Source organism: Mercenaria mercenaria, chromosome 6 (genome assembly GCF_021730395.1).
Source record: "Mercenaria mercenaria strain notata chromosome 6, MADL_Memer_1, whole genome shotgun sequence".
NCBI lineage: Eukaryota > Metazoa > Mollusca > Bivalvia > Venerida > Veneridae > Mercenaria > Mercenaria mercenaria.
Genome location: NC_069366.1, coordinates 86,884,222 through 86,909,354, shown reverse-complemented (window position 1 = coordinate 86,909,354; position 25,133 = coordinate 86,884,222). Strand labels below are relative to the sequence as shown.

General features: G+C 35.8%; 1 protein-coding gene across 1 annotated transcript in view; it reads left to right on the top strand.

The window, feature by feature from the left end:
• Positions 1-397: 397 nt before the first annotated feature.
• LOC123548300 (Golgi apparatus protein 1-like) overlaps positions 398-25,133 on the top strand; it is a 56,421-nt gene continuing 31,685 nt past the window's right edge. Inside the window, exons 1-9 of the mRNA XM_053546544.1 lie at positions 398-1,031; positions 6,201-6,227; positions 7,492-7,578; positions 9,778-9,996; positions 12,176-12,421; positions 17,352-17,535; positions 19,408-19,501; positions 20,634-20,793; positions 22,887-23,002. Coding sequence (XP_053402519.1) covers positions 498-1,031; positions 6,201-6,227; positions 7,492-7,578; positions 9,778-9,996; positions 12,176-12,421; positions 17,352-17,535; positions 19,408-19,501; positions 20,634-20,793; positions 22,887-23,002 — 1,667 coding nt within the window. The 5' untranslated portion in view covers positions 398-497. The remainder of the gene's footprint in view (positions 1,032-6,200; positions 6,228-7,491; positions 7,579-9,777; positions 9,997-12,175; positions 12,422-17,351; positions 17,536-19,407; positions 19,502-20,633; positions 20,794-22,886; positions 23,003-25,133) is intronic.

The following is a 25,133-nucleotide window of genomic DNA, read 5'->3' as shown; positions in this document are numbered from 1 at the left end:
TCTTGTATGTTGTGATGTCATGATAATGTTATGAATACCAAGTTTCATTTGATTGAAACTGAAGAGTTGAGTACGTACGTGTACAAGAAAAGTATGGCAGACGGGCGTACGTACGTACGGGGAGACAAATGGACAATTCAAAAACTATATGCCTAAAGGGATATAAAAATATACTAAACAGTGGATTTATCGGTGACCCACTACCATTTAAATAACACCGTAATTATGTCTGTTCTTTCCGTGATAAAACATTTTTTCCGCGAAAAAAAAGCATTTTTTACATGATGACTTTTTTACGGTTGCACCGTATTTAAAGAAAATAGTTCGGGAATTATCTTTTCAAAAGTTGACGATTATTTGAGGAAAAAGTAAGAAAAGTGAGATAAAAAGGAAATAAATTATTTATTTGAAACCCAAAACTGAAAAAAATTGCTTTAGATTGTCGGTCTGGTATTTATGACATTGCGGATAAATATATTTGTTTTCGATGTTCCAAGATGGTGGCTGGCATTCGACGTGTCAAACAAATTTTACATCCGGAAATGATTTTCTCACATTTTATATTGTTTTATGGTATATTATTATGTACCGTTTGCAAGGTTAATTCTGCACCACCGTATAACGTTCCTGGTGGAGGATTAGGTGGAGCGCAAGATCCCAATGTACCCCAAATGGCGCAAGGAGCTGGTGGACTGAATCCACAGCAACAAGGACTGCCAATGGCAAATGCGGCGAGGCAAGCGGCTAACATTGGCATGGGTAATATGCAAGGGCAAGCAAACCATGGTGGTGGTATGCAAGGGGGAAACCTTGGTGGTGGTATGCAAGGGGCCAACTTCCAAGGTGGGGCAAACCATGGCATGGGTAATGCGCAAGTGCCACTTCAAAGGCCAGTTGGAGAACAAAAGAAGTTTAAGCTGTCCTCTCATCCAGATTGTCAAGAGGATGTGGAAACATTCTGTAACACTAAAAGTTTGACACAGCATAACTTTGCAGTACTAGATTGTTTACAGGGAGATATTGACATTCAGGTAGGTTAAACATAATTACTTGTAACAAATACTATTGAAGTATTTGAACTTGTTTCGTTTAAATATTGTGATGTGACCATATTCAGCTAGTAAAAAATAATTTACCTGGAAAGTAAATTCTATATATACATTACGAAAATTAGAGTTAAATTAAAAAACTATATAATACCTGTACAGACTACAGTAGAAGAATTTTTCATATAATTGTTTTTCAACCATCACTGTAATCAATCTAGGAAATTGATGATCTTACAGACATTCAGTAAATATTCTGACAATTCTTAAATTCTCTCAGTGATAAATTTACAGACTGGTTGTATGAAATAGTACAGTTTAACTCAAAACCACAGTTTAAAGTGAAATGTATTACATTTACTGTATGCATATAAGCCTGAAAGAGAGTTTCAGACAGTCTATATTTTTTCACACTTTTGGAAGAATCAAAGTCATCCACAATAGCTGAAGGTCATAAATCACCATCATACATGCACGCAGTCTGTAAGTCATATATTTTTAAACTGTGGTTTTGAGTTAAATTATGTTAAATTATAATTTTAACAACTTGTTGAAGGATTTTTTTATTACTACACAGAAATGTTTCCCATGATAAGACTAAGTAAGTGTCGTGCAGATGACTTATGGTTATTGGTCAAACTTTCAAAGATCAAAGTCACTTTTTAAAATCAAGTAAAAATAAAATTGTTTTTGCTCTATCACTTTCATATACATCATTACATATGCACTGATGGATTATCTTAACACTGCACAAAACTGTTCCCATTGATGAGACAATGTGTCGCATACATGATCTATGCTTGTAGGTCTAGGTCATTATTGAATTTTAAGTAAAAATAGTTTTTGTTTCTTAGCTCCTAAATGCCTTAAAGCAGTTCCAGCTTCTAGTCCTAACACTGTTGCCAACAACCACAAGGGACAAATTCTAACAAAGTTTTCAGCAAAGTACATAGGGGACATCTGTATTGCCACTGCAATACTCGGTCAATTGTTTTTCTAGCTTTACTGTCTCAGAAGATACTACATTAACCGTAAACTGTTTTAGATATATTAGTGGCCGGGCTAATAATCTAGTCTGAAGGGGAACTTCCAAAACTTAGCTGTATTTTCAGTTTGAAAGAATTCATAAACTTCAACAGCATTTAGAACATCATTCGTTTGGGAACTTAATTGTTTTGCCCCCAGGGAGATTAAGTACCCTTTGCATCTTGGTTTCTTGATGTAATATTAAAACTGTTAGATGAGACTTGTTCAATAAAACTTTTCATCTTAGATGAAGTGTGTTATTATTCGATACAGGGCTGGTGCCCAAATATTACTGCTGCTGTACATGAATTCACAAAATTATGGTAATTTCAACATTATTACAAGTTACAGATAAATTGTAGATTATATTTTCTATCAAAATTGTCTCAGTTCAACTGGGATATATTTCTTGACATAAGGAAGGGGCTGATCAGGGCACAGTGGGACAGCTAAAAAAAGCTCTGTATACTTACATTGTTTGAATTGGGAATGATGCATTGAAGCAGTGGGTTGACACATTTTTGTGTCCCCTAAAAATTTGGGTAAGGGGCACTTAAGAGTTGCCCTTGTCTGCCCGTCCGTCCCAATTTGTGTCGTTCATATGAATCATATCTCAAAAATAATTTGACCCAGAGCCATCAAACCTCACATGAGTGTTATTCAGCACCGGAAGCAGTGCACGAGGGGTTTGAATTTGGATCTCACACAGTCTCGACTTAATCAAAAATAGGCATAAAAAAGGCTTAAATTTGTGTTGCATGTATCACAAAACGTATTTGAGCGAGTATTATGAAGCATTACAAGAATATTATTCAGCATGTGAAGTTGTGCAGAGACCTGGGTTTTTGTTAGAGAGATCAGTCAGATTTAGTGTTAGGCAGCATTCTATAGTCTTGTTGAAAAAATAATTGATGCCATAATGACTTTATTCAGTTTATTCAGGGGTCACGCTGTCGATCGCCACTTGAGCCATTTGCGACAAAAAATTAAATGTGGCTCCGAAATTTTCTAATTGGCGAAAATGGCTCGAAGCTATGTCTGTCTGCAAAACTACGAATATTGCCAGTTTTACGAACCAAAAGGTGTGAAAAATCGATAATCTGTGTAGACACAACATCCGTTATTGAAAGGGAGGGAGCCAATTTGGAAATTTTTTATTTGACCAGGCAGTTAATTGGCGATAATTAGATTATTGAATAACAAACTGGATAATTATAATCATCATTTTGTGCACTTGACGATTTTATGAGCAGTCAGCCGTTAGACAAATTTTCTATGATTGCCGAGGGTTAGTTTGGGCGAAAACAAATAAAAATGCTTTAGACAAGCAGAAATTGTAAGTATTGAATAGCTATGATGATAGAAAAGCAATAAAACATAGGTATTTTATCAAATATTTAATTCTAACTTACGTTTTCCGAATTTGTCATCCGTTTTCGCGACCGTGATTTTCGGATATTTCTGTCATTTCTGACGAGATTTTTTAGTGCAATCTTAATAAAAAAAAACAATAAAAGGTCTACATTTAAGAAAAATATGACAACTGTTGCAAAAGGAGCTCTTATTTTGAAGTATTTTTCGAGAATAAAATATGCGAAGGCATCAAACCCCACCCACTTATAGGCAATGTGCAAAATAAGACACTGTTTTTTTTAAACATTTTTTTTTCTTTTTTGACATCTTTATTTTAAATGTGATTTTCAGAATTTTTTTTTATTAAATGGCAGATGTTTATAAAAATGATAATTTTAGAAATTAACCCAAATTGATTTTCTAAATAGCTTTGTAAAGGGTTACTAAGAAATATGAAATAACTACATTAATTTCTTGAGTAGTATGAGTACTTTGATACATATAATGTAGTTCTACAAGAACGTCAATGCTATGCGCTGCGCCGTTGTTGGCCTCATAATTTTATCTTCGGAAAAAGCAGTGGCTCAGAGAAAAAAATTCCCAGTGTGACCCCTGTTATTGAATGGAATCTGTAATGATCATAGAGGCAGTTCCTTTTTAGCCCACCATCATCAGATGGTGGGCTTTCAAATCACTCTGCGTCCGTCGTCCTTCCGTCCGTGCATCCGTCCGTCCATTAACAATTTCTCGTTGTCGCATCTCCTCAGAAACTACTGGGGGGATTTTGATCAAACTTTGTCAGAATGATGTATTGGTACCCTAGTTGTGTCCCCCTGAAAATCAGACTGGTTCAACAATTTTTGAGTGAGTTATGGCCCTTTGTTTATTTTTATAATTTACATAGATTTATATAGGGAAAAACTTTGAAAATCTTCTTGTCCAAAACCACAGAGCCTAGGGCTTTGATATTTGGTATATAGCATCATCTAGTGGTCCTCTACCAAGATGATTCAAATTATTTCCCTGGGATCAAATATAGCCCCGCCCCGGGGGTCACATGGTTTATAAAGACTTATATAGGAAAAAACTTTGAAAAACCTCTTGTCCAAAACCACAGGGCCTAGGGCTTTGACATTTTGTATTTAAAATTATGTGACATCATCTAGTGGTTCTCTACTAATATTATTGAAATTATTCCCCTAGGGTCAAATATGGCCCCACCCTAGGGGTCACATGTTTCATATAGACTTTTATAGGGAAAAACTTTTAAAATCTTCTTGCCAATAACCTACACCATTCAAATTTGGACCACATGTATGGTTTTGAGTGGCAAGATGAACCTTGACATGAGTTGACCTTGATTTTGACCTAGTGACCTACTTTCACATTTCTGTAACTACAGCTTTCAAATTTGGACCACATGCATAGTTTTGTGCACTGATAAAAACTTTGACCCTGACATTGACCTAGTGACCTACTTTCACATTTTTGAAGGTACAGGCTTCAAATTTGGACCACATGCATAGTTTCATGTTCCGAAATGAAATATGACCTTGATTTTGACCTAGTGACCTACTTTCACATTTCTCAAGCTACAGCCTTCAAATTTGGACCACATGCATAGTTTTGTGTACCGAAACAAACTTTGACCTTTACATTGACCTAGTGACCTACTTCCACATTTTTGAAGGTACAGTCTTCAAATTTGGAACACATGCATAGTTCTGTGTTCCGAAATAAAATTTGACCTTGATTTTGACCTAGTGACCTCCTTTCACATTTCTCAAGCTACAGCCTTCAAATTTGGACCACTTGTATAGTTTTGTGTACTGATATAAACTTTGACCTTAAGATTGTCCTAACGACCTACTTTCACATTTCTGTAGCTACAGGCTTCAAATTTAGACCACATGCATAGGATTGTGTACCGAAACAAACTTTGACCTTGACATTGACCTAGTGACTTACTTTCACATTTTTGAAGGTACAGGCTTCAAATTTAGACCACATGCATAGATTTGTGTTCTGAAGTGAAATTTGACCTTGATTTTGACCTAGTGACCTACTTTCACATTTCTCAAGCTACAGCCTTCAAATTTGGACCACTTGCATAGTTTTGTGTACGGAAATATACTTTGACCTTAAGATTGACCTAGTGACCTACTTTCAAATTTCTCAAACTACAGCCTTCAAACTTGATGCACATGCATATTTTTGTGTACAAAGGACTTTGTCCTTGAAATTGATCTAGTGACCTACTTTCACATTTCTCAAGCTACAGCTTTTGAATTTGGACCACATGCACAGTGTTGTGTACGGAAATGAAAATTTGACATTGAGCTAGTCAATAAGTCTTGAAATTTGGAACACTCAAAAGTGGCACATTGTGGGCGCCAAGATCACTCTGTGATCTCTTGTTTGGGGAGTGTAGTGTTGCAAGGACTGAACCCCAGTCATCTGATAGATTTTGATGTCACATGTTCGAATCCAGGTAAAAGCAAAATTTAGTCGAGATCTTCACAATTCTTGCCAAGTACTTCTGCGAGTACTGGCCAGAATCTAATGTTATCCTGTAATATTTCTGTTCCAATACTGCACCTGGTATTTTCATGGTACAAGGACCAGGCGTTTACTGAGAAATTCTCACATTTGACTTCCTGTCTGGGAATCCATGAAGCAGTCATTGAATGTAATATGCGTAAGATATGACAATGTTTTTTTCTAAAGTCTGTATAAAGTAAATTAGTTTTAATTGATTCTTTTTCTTTATTTCAGTCAAAGGTGTCTGACAAGTGCCAGAATGTAAGTATCTCAGACTACATATATAAACAGTTATTATTAATATTAAGTAACCAGTTTGTAGCTAGAATTCAGTGGCGAAAAAATGTAAGGTACTAAATTCGGATCCTTGACCTCTTCACACCTGATGCAGATATTTTGAGAATATCATTTTTTCTCATACCTGCTTTTCATGAAAATTCTATCACAATTTGATGAAGCGGTAGAAGTTAGTCTCTAGTGAAATGTCAGTCAGTGGTAGTCTTCTACCCTAAAAAGGATGCATATTGGCTCTTGTTTGCAATTAAACCCCTACTTCCAGTTTCGATATGCAACACTTGCCATTCTATTCTAGCAGGGAAAAGGTGGTTAAGAAGCTGTTTTATAGAAAAGCACAAAAATTATTGTAAACTTGGGCGGGCTGTATAATATTTACTTTTGTTTAGTGACCTGTGGGTTTTCCCATTTTCTGTTCTTTTGAAGCCTACTTCTGACTGAATAATTCATTTTGTCTGACCTCGTTCCAGTAGGTCTTATGTTTGAAGGCACCTGCACTAATATGCACAGGCAGTTGATAAAACTTGATTGATATGTAGAAAACAATGTAAAAGACAGACTTAAGTTGCCACATTTACAGATACTGTAGTCTTTTTAAGTTAAGGTCTCAAAAAAAAAAAGAGGTAGGGTATAGATTGAGCTGTTTTTCTAGTCCAGTCAAAACAGCAGAAATACAAACTGTGGGATATGCTTGAGAGGAGAGTGAGTTATAAATGTTTGAATATACAAGCATTTCTAACTAAATGTTATTCCAAATGATTATTTAATTTAGAAAACATAAAAAAATTGTGTTTAATATTCAAATTCTGACATTTTACATTTTGTACATTTGTACTGTCAAGGCTTTTTTTAACTGGTGTAACATGGAAAATGATGTCAATTAAAACAAATGTAAAACGTGATATGGGTTATGCCAGGTATAGATACATATTTCATTATAATTTATTAATGGGACATTGTGTTTAACTTGTACAAAAATCTTTATCTTACATGCATTTGTTAACCAGGCATGTCAACAAAAAATGCTTACCTTTTAACAGCAACTGCGTAAAGTCGTCTCTCTCATAAAATATTGAGGGGTGATAAGACTTATTTTGCATCCACCCTTCAAATTATGTAGAGTTAAATTGAAGGAATTGAGGTAAAGAATTTAAAGAATAAAATTATGTAATGTACTGTCTTAAATTTGAATATATATTAGATCTAATATCAGTAATGCCTTTTTTTTCAGCTTCTTTACCACTACAAGAGAAACCTCACTAAAGATGACCGCTTCGAGTCAGGGGCAAGTGAAGTGTGTCGCACTGTATTCGATCAAGTAAATATACTTCTTTTTCATATCTGTAGTTTGAGGAAAATTGTCTTAATACTGTGTACATGATATTAAAAGGAAAAATATATAGGGGGAAAAACATACTTAATATGTTTTTAAAAAGGAGGAAATACACTTTGTAAAGTTTTGCAGCCCATTTAATCATGTTTTTGTATCTTGTTAAAGGTGAAGTTACTTCCTAAAAGAATTTGAAACTATTTTGTGGATTATAAATGTTACAGATCTTTGTTTTGATGCATTTGCAATACTGGCCCAGTTCTGAAATTTCACGTAACTAGGCAGAACATAGTTTTCAGCAATTATTTTTATTTCCTTACAAATTTAATAGCATTCTTGTCTAAAGGGGGACAGCATTTCAGAATATTTTAAGTATCCCATTTTGGGGACTCTGTGGCAGAATATGTAATGGTCAGGTAGATTCTTGGTAAAGATGTCCATCCATCCTTCCGTCTGCCTGTAACATTTTGTATCTCCTAAACCACTTGAAGGATTTTCATGGCTTGGGTCAAATGATCACTTCATCAAGACAATAAACATAATATGTGAGTCAGCCATGTCGGCTCAAGGTCAAGATCACAACTCAAGGTCAAAGGTTTGAGCCTTCCGTTTTGTGTCTGCTCTGTATCTCGTAAACTTCTTGAAGGATTTTCATGAAACTTGAGTCAAATGTTCACCTCATAAAGATGATGTGCAAAATTTTTGAATCAGTCATGTCGGGTCAAGGTCACAACACAAGGTCAAAGGTATGAGCCTTCCATTTTGCATCCGCTCTGTATCTCGTAAACCATTGAAGGATTTTCATGAAACTCGAGTCAAATGATCATCTCATCAAGACGTTGTGCAGAACTTACGTGTCAGCCATGTTGACTCAAGGTCAAGGTCACAACTCAAGGTCAAAGGTTTGAGCTCTGTATCTCCTAAACCCCTTGAAGGATTTTTATGAAACTTGAGTGAAATGATCACCTCATCAAGACGTTGTGCAGAACTCATGAGTCAGCCATGTTGGCTCAAGGACAAGGTCACACCTCAAGATCAAAGGTTTGGGCCTTCCATTTTGTGTCTGCTCTATATCTCTTAAACCCCTTGTATTTTCAAATTCATTGATTTCCTAATACATGGACTATAAAATATACTTAAGGCGTAAAAAAAAAAATTGTTTGTTTCCGGTATCCCGACCTACCCAAAATTTTTGGCTCAACCCTAAATGTTTTTATGGCCTTGGAGAATATTTTTTTCAACTTTTTAAGAAAAAGTTGCAAAAACTGCACTTTTAATGCTTTAAAAATGGCCAGTGATGTTAGAAATCAACTTACTGATGCTCTAAAGGCATAACCCCCTTATTTGTATTCATTTTTTGTCACAAAAATAATTTCCGAAAAGTCTTCCTTAATAAAAAGAAAAAATCCAAAAAAAAAACATTCCGACCTACCTACCTTAATTTTTTTGAGCATGTGACCGGAAACAAAGAGTTTGTTTGTAAGCCTAACAAACCGTTTCACTATCCATAACAGTGGGGGGGGGATATAGCTGTCATTTAAAGACTGCCTTGTCTTGAAATTTTAAGTTGCACATCTCTAGGTGTACATATCAAATTTTAGACAATTAACAAATTATTTGTTTGAAATTGTAAATAAGTTTTAAGAATAGATTGATTCATTGAGTTCTAGTATAACTGTAAAACATGCAGAAATGCTGTCTGTTGCATAAGTCACTTATTTAACTTATTTAAAACTTAATTTACTGTAAATTGATAAGAATTGTGCTGTATTGTAAACTTACTGTAAAGGTAATGTCACCTCACCTTTAGCCTGCTGGCGGCAAGTGATTCTGCATTTGCGACCAGTGCAGACCAAGATCAACTTGCACATCTGTGCAGGCTGATCATGGTCTGCACTGTTGGCTATTTAGTCAGTAAATATTCATTGAACACCCCTTCAAATGATATACGTATATGGTATTGCACAAATTGAATGATTGACCAGTCCATTTTAGAAATTTAGCAGAGTAAAGGTTAAGAAGGGTGAGGTCCCCTGAAAATAGTGATGTCACTGGAGAAAGGTAATGTTACATATTAAGAAAGGTAAATTCTGAACATGCAATTAACATATATTGTTACATGGTATTTTCTTTGTATTACTGATATATTGTGGGAAAAAAGTATTAACAGTTTTTTTCCTGTTTCAGTATCCGGAATGCAAGAACCTTCCATCAGGCCAAGGAGTGAGAATTCCATGTTTGATCGAACAAATGGACAACATCACCGACAAGAACTGTCGCAGGTTTCTCAAAAGGATGGCAAACATTGTGTTCGGTGATTATCAGCTCGTCTGGCACTTCCACGAGAACTGTGCTAAAGATATAGCAGAAACACAGTGTGGAAGACTTGATGATGGTGATACTAATGTAAGACATTTTGTTTGTAAATCATAAAATAAAAATCAGCATTTAGAGTAAAAACAGTATGCATTGCAAGTTGGTGGTGCATATAAAATCACAACCAAACGGTTTGCACAAGTGAATGGTGTATTATATGTAAGAGTCCTGCAGATTGGCAGTGTTTACCTTATTTTTGCGATACTCTTAAAAAGATCTAGACTTGTTAAAACTTTTTTTTAAAGAAAGCTTCAGGCTTCGTTGAATTCCCTTCAAGTTTGCTGGAAAGCTTTTTTTGATGTCTTATAAGGAGATGCTGTGAGGACCCCAGCAGGGTTTAAACTGGCAACTTCTAGGTTGCATGACCAGCACCTTATTCATTGCTGCACTGCTCCAATTCAGTAATCATTTCTTAAGTTTGTAGCTGTATTCATAAGTATTTTGGTATCCTAATCATGAAATTTTGATATATGAAGAAAATAGATGAGCAAAATTATAGAATATTATCAAGTGATTTAATTTCAAAGCAGTGTTTGTAGATATTTAGTAATTACATGCTATTTTTATGTGCATTTAGAGGAGTATAAACCACATCGGGACCTCTTCCAAATCTATGAATGCCAGTAGTGAGTTTTGTATGATTTGCAAGAAGTCCCAGTATAATTAATGCCTGTCTTAAAGGCACAAAAAGGAGCATTCAGTTCCTATATTTACATTTTTACAGCAAAAAAATAAAGGATTGCTTTCTATGAATATCAGGAAGTCAAGAATCAGGATATTGATCTTTCCAACATCTGAATAGAACAGCTAAAAACCCACTCCCATATTTAGATAGTAATTTGCCTTCCGATGAAATTACAGTTCCAGCTATTCATTTAAAATTCAGGAAATCTATCATATAGTTGTGTAGATTCAATTTTGATTTTACTGCAGAAAAATAAACTTAAAATTTTGATTTTACTGCAGAAAAAAAAAACTTTAGCTGTAGCTTTAATTTGATTCTTATGTCCGATTTTGAAAGAATTTTCCAATAAATTTGGTCCATGTTATTGTGAATAATGTCAAATTATATATGCAGTGTTGCTGAAAGGACCACTCTTGATATTACTGTTACAGTAGTAATCTTGTTTTTATGAAAATAAAAGTTTTTTTTTCTTTCTATACAAAACTTACAGTGAATACGGTATAACTATTTCTGTATTCTGATTGGCATGACAGCTGTACTCTAACACATGTATTAGTTGTCATTATTCTTGATAGCTTCTTCATTATTAAGTAAACTGGCCACAGCTTTCCTTGCACATTCAATATCAATTGGTGCAGCAGATGTTTGGAAGAAAGTGTTTTGACTATAGAATATAATTATATATTTTTTTATTTTTTATATTTGTATAGAATTTTATTCTTGAATACAAAAAGTCATAAAATCCATATTGTGAAAAGCTGCTTTTAATTATTATGAAATTTATTTATTATATGCCCCCAGAAGTTGGGCATTTTAAAATCGCTCTGTCCTTCTGTGTGTGTGTGTTGGTGTGTGTGTCCCTTTAAACTAGAATCTTCTCCAAACTAGAATCCCTTTAAATCAGAAACCTGTGTAAATTAGAATCATTTTTTTAGACTGAAACTGCTCCAAACCAGAAAGCCTTAAAATAAGAATGGTACAAATAAGCTTCAAGCTGTCATCACAGTCAAGTTAAAATAAACAAGTATCAACTAAACTAACCAATCTTTACCATTGACAGTTATGTTGCACTTTAGACAACAATGTGCTGGTAGTGCTGATGTAAATTGTAGAAACATTTGAGCCACGCCATGAGAAAACCATCATAGTGGGTTTGCGACCAGCATGGATCCAGACCAGCCTGCGCATCTGCGCAGTCTGGTCAGGATCCATGCTGTTCGCTTTTAAAGCCTATTGCAATTGGAGAAACAGTTAGCAAACAGCATGGATCCTGACCAGACTGCGCGGATGCGCAGGCTGGTCTGGATCCATGCTGGTTGCAAACCCACTATGTTGGTTTTCTCATGGTGCGGCTCATTTCAGCTTTCTTTAAGTACACTTGTAACTGAAGTACTGCTGGAAAATTGGCTTTAAAGTTGACTTTAAAGCCCATATCAGATAGACAAATTGTTTTCATTCATTATGTATGAAGTTTATTGATATTGTTTAGCTGTTGTAAAAGTCACTTGATATTTTCCCCTCTAGAAACCACATATGCAAGGGAAGACAATCCTATGTCTGGCCAAGAAGATATCAAAGCTTGATAGCAAGTGTAAGAAACAGGTCCTGCGCGTGGCAGAGTTGCAGTCCGATGATTATCATCTCGACAGACCTTTGTATTATGCATGCAGAGATGCCAGGGAACAGTTTTGCGATACTGTGCAAGCTGGGGGAGGGAAAGTGTTTGACTGTCTGTTTAAACACAAAAATTCTCCTGGAATGGCAGATGAGGTATAGATTTTACAGATAATTTATAACTTTTTTAACCTTCATGTTTTCATAATGTAAGATATATTTATGGATATGTATATATATATCGCATTTTGTTAGGTATGAGCGGATTGGATTAGTCTATGATTTATAAATAGATCAAGTTTTTCTTGGATCTAATGGAGATAAGAGATGTTTTCATTTACCAAAACCAGACTTATAAGTAATACATATCATTAGCTCGCCTATACGAAGTATGGAGAGCTGTCCTACTCGATCCAGTGTCTGCGTCCTTCCAGTCGTCCGCACTTTGGTTAAAGTTTTGATGCACTTCCTCTTTATCTCTGTAATTACGTGATGGATTTGTTTCAAACTTAAAATAGTTATTCCTCATCATCACCCACATCAAATGGCACAATGGCCATAACTCTTACACCAATATTTCATGAATTATCCCCCCTTTTGACTTAGAATTTCTGGTTAAAGTTTTGGTGCACTTTCACTATCTCAGTTATTATGTCTCCCCCAGGAGACATACTGTTTTTGCCCTGTCCGTCCGTACGTCACACTTCATTTCCGAGCAATAACTGGAGAACCATTTGACCTAGAACCTTCAAACTTCATAGGGTTGTAGGGCTGCTGGAATAGACGACCCCTATTGTTTTTTGGGTCACTCAAAGGTCAAGGTCACAGGGGCCTGAACATTGAAAACCATTTCCGATCAATAGCTAGAGAACCACTTGACCCAGAATGTTGAAACTTCATAGGATGATTGGCCATGAAGAGTAGATGACCCCTATTGATTTTGGGGTCACTCCGTCAAAAGTCAAGGTCACAGGGGCCTGAACATTGAAAACCATTTCCGATCAGTAACTAGAGAACCACTTGACCCAGAATGTTGAAACTTCATAGGATGATTGGTCATAAAGAGTAGATGACCCCTATTGATTTTGAGGTCACTTTGTCAAAGGTCAAGGTCACAGGGGCCTGAACATTGAAAACCATTTCCGATCAATAACTAGAGAACCACTTGACCCAGAATGTTGAAACTTAATAGGATGATTGGTCATGCAGAGTAGATGACCCCTAACGATTTTAGGGTCACTCTGTGAAAGGTCAAGGTCACGGGCCTGAACATTGAAAACCATTTCAGGTCAGTAACTTGAGAACCACTTGACCCAGAATGATGAAACTTCATAGGATGATTGGTCATGCAGAGTAGATGACCCCGAACAATTTTAGGGTCACTCTGTTAAAGGTCAAGGCCACAGGGGCCTGAACATGGAAAACCATTTCCAATCAATAACTTGAGAACCTCTCGACCCAGAATGTTGAAACTTCATAGGATGATTGTTCATGCAGAGTAAATGACCCCTATTGTTTTTGGGGTCACTCCGTTAAAGGTCAAGGTCACAGAGGCCTGAACATTGATAAACAGTTCTGATCACTAACTAGAGAATCACTTGACCCAGAATGTTGAAACTTCATAGGATGATTGAACATGCAGAGTAGATGACCCCTATTGATTTTGAGGTCACTTGATCAAAGGTCAAGGTCACAGGAGCCTGAACAGTGACTTGAGAACCACTAGGCCAAGAGTGTTGAAATTTAGCGGGATGACTGGACATGCCAAGTAGATGATCCCTATTGCAGTCAACCATCAGTGTCTCTTTGACTTTCGCTCCTGACCCCTATTGACTTCTTGCCTATAGGACTTTGCATTGGGGGAGACATGCGCTTTTTTACAAAAGCATTTTCTAGTTACTAAATTGATTTGATTCAAATTTAAAATAGTTGTTTCACATCATCACCCACATCATATAACATAAGGTTCATAACTCTGGAACCAATTTTTTATGAATTATGCCCCCTTTTTACTTAGAGTTTCAGGTTAAAGTTTCGGTGCACTTTCACTCTATCTCTGTTATTACTGAATGGATTTTATTCAAACTTAAAATAGTTGTTCCACATCATCACTCATCATATGACTCAAGGGTCATAACGCTTGCACCAATATTTTATGAATTATCCCCCTTTTTATGCCCCCGAAGGGAGGCATATAGTTTTTGAACCGTCTGTCTGTCGGTCTGTCAGTCTGTCGGTCTGTCCACAATTTTCGTGTCCGGTCCATATCTTTGTCATCGATGAATGGATTTTCAAATAACTTGGCATGAATGTGTACCACACTTGGCATGAATGTGTACCACAGTAAGACGACGTGTCGCGCGCGAGACCCAGGTCCGTAGCTCAAAGGTCAAGGTCACACTTAGACGTTAAAGGTCATTTTTCATGATAGTTGGGCGTGTCTGGTCCATATCTTTGTCATCGATGGATGTATTTTCAAATAACGTGGCATGAATGTGTACCACAGTAAGACGACGTGTCGCGCGCAAGACCCAGGTCCGTAGCTCAAAGGTCAAGGTCACACTTAGACGTTAAAGGTCATTTTTCATGATAGTTGGGTGTGTCCGGTCCATATCTTTGTCATCGATGGATGGATTTTCAAATAACTTGGCATGAATGTGTACCACAGTAAGACGACGTGTCGCGCGCAAGACCCAGGTCCGTAGCTTAAAGGTCAAGGTCACACTTAGACGTTAAAGGTCATTTTTCATGATAGTTGGGCGTGTCCGGTCCATATCTTTGTCATCCATGGATGGATTTTCAAGTAACTATGCATGAATGTGTGGCACAGTAAGACGACGTGTCGCGTGCAAGACCCAGGTCTGTAGCTCAAAGGTCAAGGTCACACTTAGACATTAAAGGTCATATTTCATGATAGTGCATTGATGGGCGTGTCCGGTCCATATCTTTGTCATTCATGCATGGATTTTAAAATAACTACGCATGAATGTATGGCACAGTAAGACCACGTGTCGCGCGCAAGACCCAGGTCCGTAGGTCAAACGTCCTAAACTCTAACATCGGCCATAACTATTCATTCAAAGTGCCATCGGGGGCATGTGTCATCCTATGGAGACAGCTCTTGTTACTTAGAATTTCACGTTAAAGTTTCTTAGCAGTTTCACTATCTCAGTTATTACTAAATGAAATTGATTCATACATAAAATAGTTGTTCCACTATATCACCCACAACATATGACACACGGTCCATAACTCTGGCACCAATTTTTTATGAATAATGCCCCCTTTTACACAGATTTTAAGGTTAATTTTGATGCATTTTCACTATATCTCTGTTATTACAGAGAGGATTTGATTCAAACTTAAAATGGTCGTTAAGCATCCTCATTCACATCATAAAACACAAGGACCATAACTCTAACACCAGTATTTCGTGAATTATCTCCCCTTTTTACTAAGAATTTCAGGTTAAAGTTTTGGTGCACTTTCACTCTTTATCTCGGTTATTACTAAATGGATTTGATTCAAACTTAAAAGTAGTTGTTACACATCATCACCCACATCATATGACACAAGGTGCATCACTCTTGCACCAATATTTCATGCATTATGCTCCCTTTTTGCTTAGAGTTATACTTATTTAATGTTTTGATAACCTTATCTTTATCTCTCTCATTACTTAAAATAATTATTTTGACACAAACATAAGCTATTGTCCAATACCTCCATCCACGTTAGAGTCATTAAACACTCCAGTGATTGCTCCAGCTTCCTCAGATGTGCCCATTTTCACTATCCAGCATCGAGCGCACTGTCTCCTGTGACAGCTCTTGTTTTAATATCTTAGTCACATTTGATCAAAAAAGCAGTTTGGACCAGATTCTATAGAGTTTTGACCTTTGGCTTCATAGAAGCTATGAAAATTGTATAAGAAATTAGAGTGATTTGAGTTGGATATAAGTTTGACTTATAGGAACATGTATCAGCAGTTTAGCTTAAGACTGTCTGTTTATAGATAATTTTAGTGGCCTTTCTATGGCAGATTGGTTAAGGTTGCTAACTAAATCGCCCTCACAACTGTAGGTTTAAAAACGTGGCGTGGAATGTAGAATTCTTCAATGTGCTGGCTTACTGAAGGTTGATGATTATACCTAGGTGCTTGACCTTGCCAAAGTATTGCCTTGAAGGCACCTAGGGTCTTTTCTTTACCATTAAAAGCTGGAAAGCCACCATATTACTTACAATTAACCAGTCGGCAGTTGTCAGTTAAGAAATCGGTAGAAAATTGATAATGTTATATTTTGCACATAAATAAGTACACATGATTGCATAACCTAATCTTTTGTTTTGAAAACATTTGACAAACAAGCTTTGACAGAGGAGTGATTTCTGTCCTGGCGACTGGTCAGTTGTGTCAGTGTGATGTTAAACCCCACACAAAATCAGTGAAAAACAAAGTATATGCCATGTGTAACATGACTGTTGTATTTTGTAATGCAGTGTAAAGAACGTTAGATAGCAGCAACTAAAAAGATGTGCAATGAAAAAATACCTTGAATAAAACGACATCAGAAGAACATTTTTCTCCATGATCCCTTGAAAATACAGAAAGATTTCACAAATGTGAAGTTTATGATAATTTTGTTAATATCAATAACAGAAGTTTTAATTTTTAATTTAAAGTTGTGATCCACAAAGAATGACAACTCTTGCCTTGGGCTAGTACTTATAAGTAGAGATCTATTAGTTTACTTCCCTTGCAATTACACAATTGAGTGGAAAATGAAAACTGTTTAAAACACAATATCATACTTTTTTGCACAACAAAATCATTAAGGATTTATTCATTTGTGTTTGATTTACCCCTCAAGACATGGTTCCTATGATTCTGTCAACTTACATATGGTAAAAAATTAACTTTTAACAAGCCAATAATAAAATGAAGTACCAGTAGGTAAATAATAGTGCAGATAATACAGTTTTGCTTGTATCAAAATGTCACAATAGATCCACTTTTGTAATACAGAACACCTGGTAGGATTAGTAAAGGTGCAATTATATTGATCTCTATTTCCTATGCCTACAGTGTAAAGAACTGTTGACGATTAGACAGCAACTAATAGCGGAAGATGTGCGAGTGAAAAAATCCTTCTTCGAAGCGTGCAAACACGACATCAGACAGAACCATTGTTTACGTGCCATGCCATCTGCCGATGAAAATACAGAACGTTCTCATGTCTTGTTGTGTCTTGAAAATGCGTTAAAATCTGGTATGTTGATTTTATATTATGTTTATTTAATGGTTTTATAGACAAAACCTACCTGTGTTATTAAGTATTAGGGCTCCACAGTTGTTCATAGTATTAGACATAAAGGACACTATCAATAGTAATAGTTTAGGAATTGCATATTGCCTAGACTGTAAAAGTTATCGAGACTGCAATATCCCTTGATCTACAGTACCTGTTTCGTATATGTTTAAATGTTACAGCTAGGTTATAGATAACATGATATCAGAGTTACAATTTTATATGTGCGTTTATGTGTATAAGTAGGATAAATACTATACAACTAGAGGCTTAGTAGAGGTCAATATGTAGTTCACCTTCCTGTATTTAATATTGACTAAGGATGTAGTTTATCTTGGATGATATATGACAAATTTGAGAATATTATTAAGATGCTTCTTGTTAGTATCATCTTTAGTCATTATTTACTGGCCTGTGAAGGGTACTTGTCTTACCAAAGGAGCATATTAACTGAAGTGTGAAGATTGAAAATAGTAACCAGATTTTTCACATACATTTTTAATCCCCCGCCGTGGCAGAGGGATTATAGGAATGGTCTGCGTCCGTCCTTCCATCCGTCCTTCCGTACGTAACAAATTCGTGTCCGGTCCATATCTCCTAAACCCCTTGAAGGATTTTCATGAAACTTGGGTCAAATGATCACCTCATCAAGACGATGTGCAGAACCCATGTGTCAGCTTTGTCGGTTGAAGGTCAAGGTCACAACTCAAGGTCAAAGGTTTGAGCCTGCCATTTTGTGTCCGCTTTATATCTCCTAAACCCCTTGAAGGAATTTTATAAAACTTGGGTCAAATGATCACCTCATCAAGACGATGTGCAGGACCAATGAGTCAGCCATGCCGGCTCAAGGTCAAGGTCACACCTCAAGGTCAAAGGTTTGAGCCTTCAATTTTGTGTCCGCTCTATATCTCTTAAACCCCTTGAAGAAATTTTATAAAACTTGGGTCAAATGATCATCTCATCAAGACGATGTGCAGAACCCATGTGTCAGTCATGCCGGCTCAAGGTCAAGGTCACAACTTAGGGTCAAAGGTTTGAACCTTCCATTTTGTGTCCGCTCTATATCTCCTAAACCCCTTGAAGGAATTTTATAAAACCTGGGTCAAATGATTACCTCATCAGCGATGTGCAGAACTTATGAGTCAGCATGCAGCTCAAGGTCAAGGTCACACTGAAGGTCAAAGGTTTGAGCCTTCATTTGTGTCCATCTGTATCTCCCAACCTGAAGGATTTATCAACTGGGTCAATGATTACCTCTCAAGACGAGTCGTATGTCAACCAGCAGGTTTGAAAGGGGCCCTTCCATTTGGTGTCCACTCTGTATCTCCTTAACCCCTTGAAGGATTTTCATCAAACTTTGGTCAAATGATGACCTCATCAAGAACTCATGAGTCAGCCATGTCAACTCAAGGTCAAGGTCACAACTGAAGGTCAAAGGTTTCAGCTCTGTATCTCCTAAACCCCTTGAAGGATTTTCATGAAACTTTGGTCAAATGATCACCTCATCAAGACGTTGTGCAGAATTCATGAGTCAGCCGTGTCAGTTCAAGGTCAAGGTCACAGCTAAAATCAAAGGTTTTACCCTTTCACTATCCATAGCAGTGCCGGGGGATTTAGCTGTCTTTCAGACTGCCTTGTATAAAACACTTTTAAAGCTTAATTTTGCAGTTTAAAAATGATCAACTATATCTTCAAGCCAACCTGCAGATAAATCTTTGAGAATAATTAGCAGATGCTTATTACCCTATATGGATCTCTTGAATATACCAACTTTAATTTATAAACAGAACAGTTGTATTATAATAAATTGTTTGCTTTCTTTTTATTTTGCAGACCGAAAGCTGTCTGGGCAGTGTATTGGAGAGATGACCCAGCTTAGGAAATCTTTAATGGAAGATTACCAGATTACACCGGAAATAGTAACAAAGTATGGAGTACCTTTTTTTAGGGCAGTTTTCGGGGTCAGCCAGTCAGAATTTAGCACTGCGCTTACAATGATAATTTCTTGCATGTCCCAGTACTTGGTTAAAAAATAAAGGATGAAAAATTCTGAAGAAATTATTGATGTTGTGTCATATATTATTTGGCATCATACTGGTGCCTGGAAAGAGTGCTACCATATTTGATCTGATATTATATATAAAAGACATTGCATAGTAAAGATTATGCAACAAAATCGTGTTAAACTATCTTTAAGTCTTAGCCAACTCTGAATAGATTATTAGCCTAAGGGGGGTAAAATTATTCATTAAACATCTATGCACTCATGACTTCTTCTGTAGGATGTATACGCCTTAGCTATGCATTGATATTAGTAAAACAAAGTACCATTGATGTCACATCAACCTACTATTGGACTCCATACATGCACCAATTAGTAGTGCGTCCCCATTTTATCCATTTTTTTATGTAAAAGACATGCAAGTCGTAATAATAATTTTATGATAGAACCCTGTATGAATATGTTTAAACGCATCTTATTGGTTATACCGTGCATTGAATAATTCAATCTCTTTGTTGTATGTGAATATATTTGAACATACTTCTTACATAACCGATTATCATTAAAAACAATGCAGTATAAAGTAAATGTATTATTCCACTAAGTTGTGACTAAGGAAATTCAAATAGAGGATGGCATTTTATCAGAAGTAGAGGTTCTCCAGTCAAGGATTATTTGACTTCCCTTTTGGATGGGATTTCTGCATAATCAGAACTCAGCAGGCATTTTAGAACATTGTATGCCTTAAAAAAAACGTATTGAGCTCACCTACAGGTTCATCTACATTTTCCAATAGGTATAATGTGGGTATCATGTCCAGATTTATGGCTGTATTTTACAGAATAGTTTTAAATAACCTAGTAATAGTACTAGATAGGAGCAAAGTGCACTGCTCAGAAATCTGTTGTTAGAATCTTAGAGTAAAAATATTTCATCGCTGCCTATTCAAACGAGACACTTTTTGGATAAATTCTAAAATTGCAAGTACCAAATGTGATATAAGCTATAGCATTAAATGAAGGCAGTATTGAATTGTTCTCATTTACTGATCTTACAGGTGTGATGTGGAAATAAATAAGTACTGTAATAAAGGAGTTGACAGGGAAGGTAGAACTTTACACTGCCTCATGGAGAACGCCAATCCTAGACAGAGACAGAGACAGAGGAATGATCCACATGAAGAAATACCAGAGTTCAGTGTCGAGTGTAAAGCAGCGGTTTGTACTTTATCTAACTGATTCTTTATGTTCCTGCAAACAAAGTATTGGGGAGTAAGAAGGGTATATTGGGGTCTTCTTACAGTCCATGGTAGTGTGGTTGTATGGTCCATTGTGCAAACTTATGATGCAAACTACCTTCATACTTTCAAAGGAGTTGTAATGATCACCATGCATATAGACTTGCTATTGTTTCATAATGTCTGTTGAAAATATGTTGGTTATTCTGAAATTGAAAATTTCTATGTTATTATATATATTTAAAATAGTAGGGCAAGAGGTGTGTATGGGTTTCACAGTTTTGATAAATATATTTTGTTCTGGTTTATTTCATCACTGAAAAGTCATGTTTTTTGCTCACCTGTCACAAATGACAAGGTGAGCTTTTTGTTGATCAGCGCAGGTGTAATTGTTGTTGTCCTTCTATTCGCTGACGTCATTGGGGTGACGTCCGTTCCGTAAATTTTGCTTGTGACCACTCTAGAGGAACATTTTCATGGATCTTTATGAAAGTTGGTCAGATGTTCATCTTGATGATATCTAGGTCAGTTCGAATTGGGTCACGTGCCTTCAAAAACTAGGTCAGTACTGGTCTAAAAATAGATAAAAACCTTGTGACACTTATTGAGGCATATATTTCACAAGATCTTCATGAAACATGGTCAGAATGTTGACCTTGATGATATTAGTACAAGTTCGAAAACTGGGTCACGTGCCATCAAAAACTAGGTCATAGTCTAAAAATTAGCAAACCTGTGACCTCTCTAGAGGCCAATTATTCACAAGATCTTCATGAAAATTATGAGAACTTCACCTTGATAATATCTAGTCAAGTTCGAAACTGGTCACGTGCCATCAAAACTAGTCAGTAGGCCAAATAATAGAATAACCCTTGTGACCTTCTAGAGGCCCATATTTATCATGGGATTATGTATGAAAGTTGGTCTGAATGTTCATCTTGATGATAATCTAGTCAAGTTCGAAACTGGGTCATGTGCGGACATAAAACTAGGTCAGTAGGTTAAAATAGAAAAACCTTTGACCTCTCTAGAGGCATATATTTCATAAGATCTTCATGAAATTGTTAAGAATGTTACCTTGATGATTTCTAGGCCAATTCGAAAGTGGGTCATGTGGTCAAAAACTAGGTCAGTAGGTCAATAATTAGAAAAACCTTTGTGACCTTCTCTAGAGGCCATATTTTTCATGATCTTATGAAAAATGGTCTGAATGTCATCTTGATGATATCTAGTTCAAGTTGAAAGTGGGTTCATGTGCCATCAAAACTAGGTCATTATGTCAAATAATAGAAAAACCTTGTGATACCTTCTAAAGGCAATTTTTCATGGATCTGTATGAAATTGGTCTGAATGTTCATCTTGATGATATCTAGTCCAGTTCGAAACAGGGTCATGTGCGGTAATCAAAAACTTAGGTCATTAGGTCAAAATTAGAAAACCTATGACTCTCTAGAGGCCATACTTGTGAATGGATCTCCATAAATAATTGGTCAGGAAATGTTATCTGATGGAGTATATAGGTAAGTTGAAACTGGGTCACATGCCATAGAGAAAACTAGGTCAGTAGGTCAATGATAATAAAAAACCTTGTGACCTCTCTAGAGGCACTTACTTTTCATGGGATCTTATGAAGTTGTCTGAATGTTCATCTTGAGATATCTAAGTCAAATTTGAACTGGGTCAACTGCGGTCCAAAATAGGTCAGTAGGTCTAAATTATTAAAATCTTATGACCTCTAAGAACCATTTTTTCAATGGATCTTCATGAAATTGTCAGAATTTTTATCTTGATAATATCTAGGTCAAGTTCAAAACTGGGTCACATGAGCTCAAAAACTAGGTCACTATGTCAGATAATAGAAAAAATGACGTCATACTCAAAACTGGGTCATATGGGAAGAGGTGAGCGATTCAGGACCATCATGGTCCTCTTGTTTGAGGGTTGTGAATTAGTGGATGTATTTCATTCATATTACATTTAGATGGCTGGGGATATTATGGTATAAATCAGATTTGAGCATGGATTTGCAGCCTTGCAGGATTGTAACATTGTTGTAATTCTTTCTCTTTCTAGCTTGAAACGTTAATGAGAGAGGCTGACGTTGGTTCTGACTTCACAGTGGATAAAATTTTAGCTGAAGCCTGCAGTGAAGTGTTACAGAATGATTGTAAAAATGCTGGAAGTTCAGGGTATGTTTCATTACCAGCTAAATTTCCTTTTCCATTTTTAGCTCGACTTTTCGAAGAAAATGAGCTATTGCACTCGCGTCGGCGTTGGTTTAAGTTTTTGATAAAGTCAGATATCTGTTACTATCATAGCTATTGACTTGAAACTTAAAATAGTTATTTGCTATCAAAGTCTACACCAGGAGACACAATCCCCATAACTCTGCTTTGAATTTTGACAGAATTATGCCCCTTTTTAACTTAGAAATTTTGGTTAAAGTTTTTGATAAAGTCAAATATCTCTGTTACTATCAAAGCTATTGACTTGAAACTTAAAATACTTATTTACCATCAAAGTCTACACCAGGAGAAACAATCCCCATAACTCTGATTTGAATTTTGACAGAATTATGCCCCTTTTTAACTTAGAATTTTTTTTTAAAAAAAAAATGATAAAGTCAAGTATCTCTGTTACTATGAAAGCTTTTTACTTGAAACTCAAAATCGTTGTTTACAATCAAAGTCTACACCAGGAGACACAATTCCCATAACTCTGGTTTGAATTTTGACAGAATTATGCCCCTTTTTAACTTAGTATTTTTGGTTAGAGATTTCGATAAAGTCAAATATCTCTTGTTACTATCAGGGGTTAAAATTTGACCCGACCCCAGGGTCCGACCCGAGAATTTTAGAAGACGCTAAAGACCCCATGATAAATTGCGAGCATTTTCTATTGATATCTCTTTCTACTTTACTTACCCTTAGTAAAACTTATTTCACTAGCAAGGGTTTTCAAATAACACCGGAGTCACATCTCCAGTTAAACCTCGAGACATGTGAATTTTTACAGAGTTACGTCGGCTCCATTGTAACTGAATTCAACGGAAGTTTGATCAAATTGAGAAAAGCGTTTTGATCCTTTGTTACTTCAATAATAGGCCAATTGTTAATATCGTAAGCAGCTGTTACCAATCATGTGAAACAAGACCCTGCAAATTTTTTCATAAATTTAAATTAACCATTTCTTGGTTATCATACGTAATTACAAACAACGAAACTTCACAAATTGATGAATTTGAAAGCAAAATAACAAAAGTTTAAATTCTTTAGCCGATCATATTACATCGATTTAATTGCTATATTTCAAAACATTACATAAAAAATTTCATGCAAGTTGTTTATGATAAAGTAGTTCATTAATTAGAAACTATCTTGATTTGCTTGGTCGGCCTATAACTAGAGCAAAGATCCATACTTTGGCACTATGAAATTACCAGTATCCGATAGTACATTTTGTCTTTTTTGGAAAGTTGTTTATGTGTTCTGATTCAAAATTTACTGACATAAAGGACCAAACTAATCAAAATAACGTGATTTATCAATATTTGTTTTACTAATAGATATGACCTGAAATGCATTTTTTAATAGCATGTAAAATGATTGGTTTATTGTTTTACTTAGTATAAAGACTCGAACACATAAAAAAATATCAATTAGTATACTGGTTGACAGCTCTGTATTTCGGAAAAGGCACCCTTCAATTTGGCCAAGTCTGACTCTTGTTTTGTAACTGGCAGATACTCCTGTTTCTATCAAAGCTTTTTGACTTGAAAACTTAAATACTTATTTACAATCACAGTCTCCAAAAGAGAAATAATTCCATATCTGATTTGAATTTTACATGATTATGACACCATTTGTTAACTTTTATTTTGTAAAAGTCAAATATTTCTTTACTTTAAAGCTTTTGACTTAATCCTAAATATATTTACATCAATCTCAGCGAGTGACACTATGCCTAACTTTTTTAAATTTTGACAGGATGCACGTTGTTTGAGAATTTTTTTACTGAAGCTTCTAATTCAGTGACAAGTTGAGAAAGGTCGAGCGCTTCTTACGTGATCAGCTCTTGTTACTTATCTGTCATCGTAGTGACAGTGAGCTACTTTTGTTCGCATTTTGCAATCATGTTACATTCTGTATCACAGTCTGTGAACATATAAGACACACATTTTGATATCAACATTTAGATTATATATTATTAATTATTATTATTTACCAGATTTTTATAGGACTTTTCATCTATAAATATAAACGTTTCAAAAGTGCTGATCATACTACATATACTGAGATGATATGGAATACATACAACCAA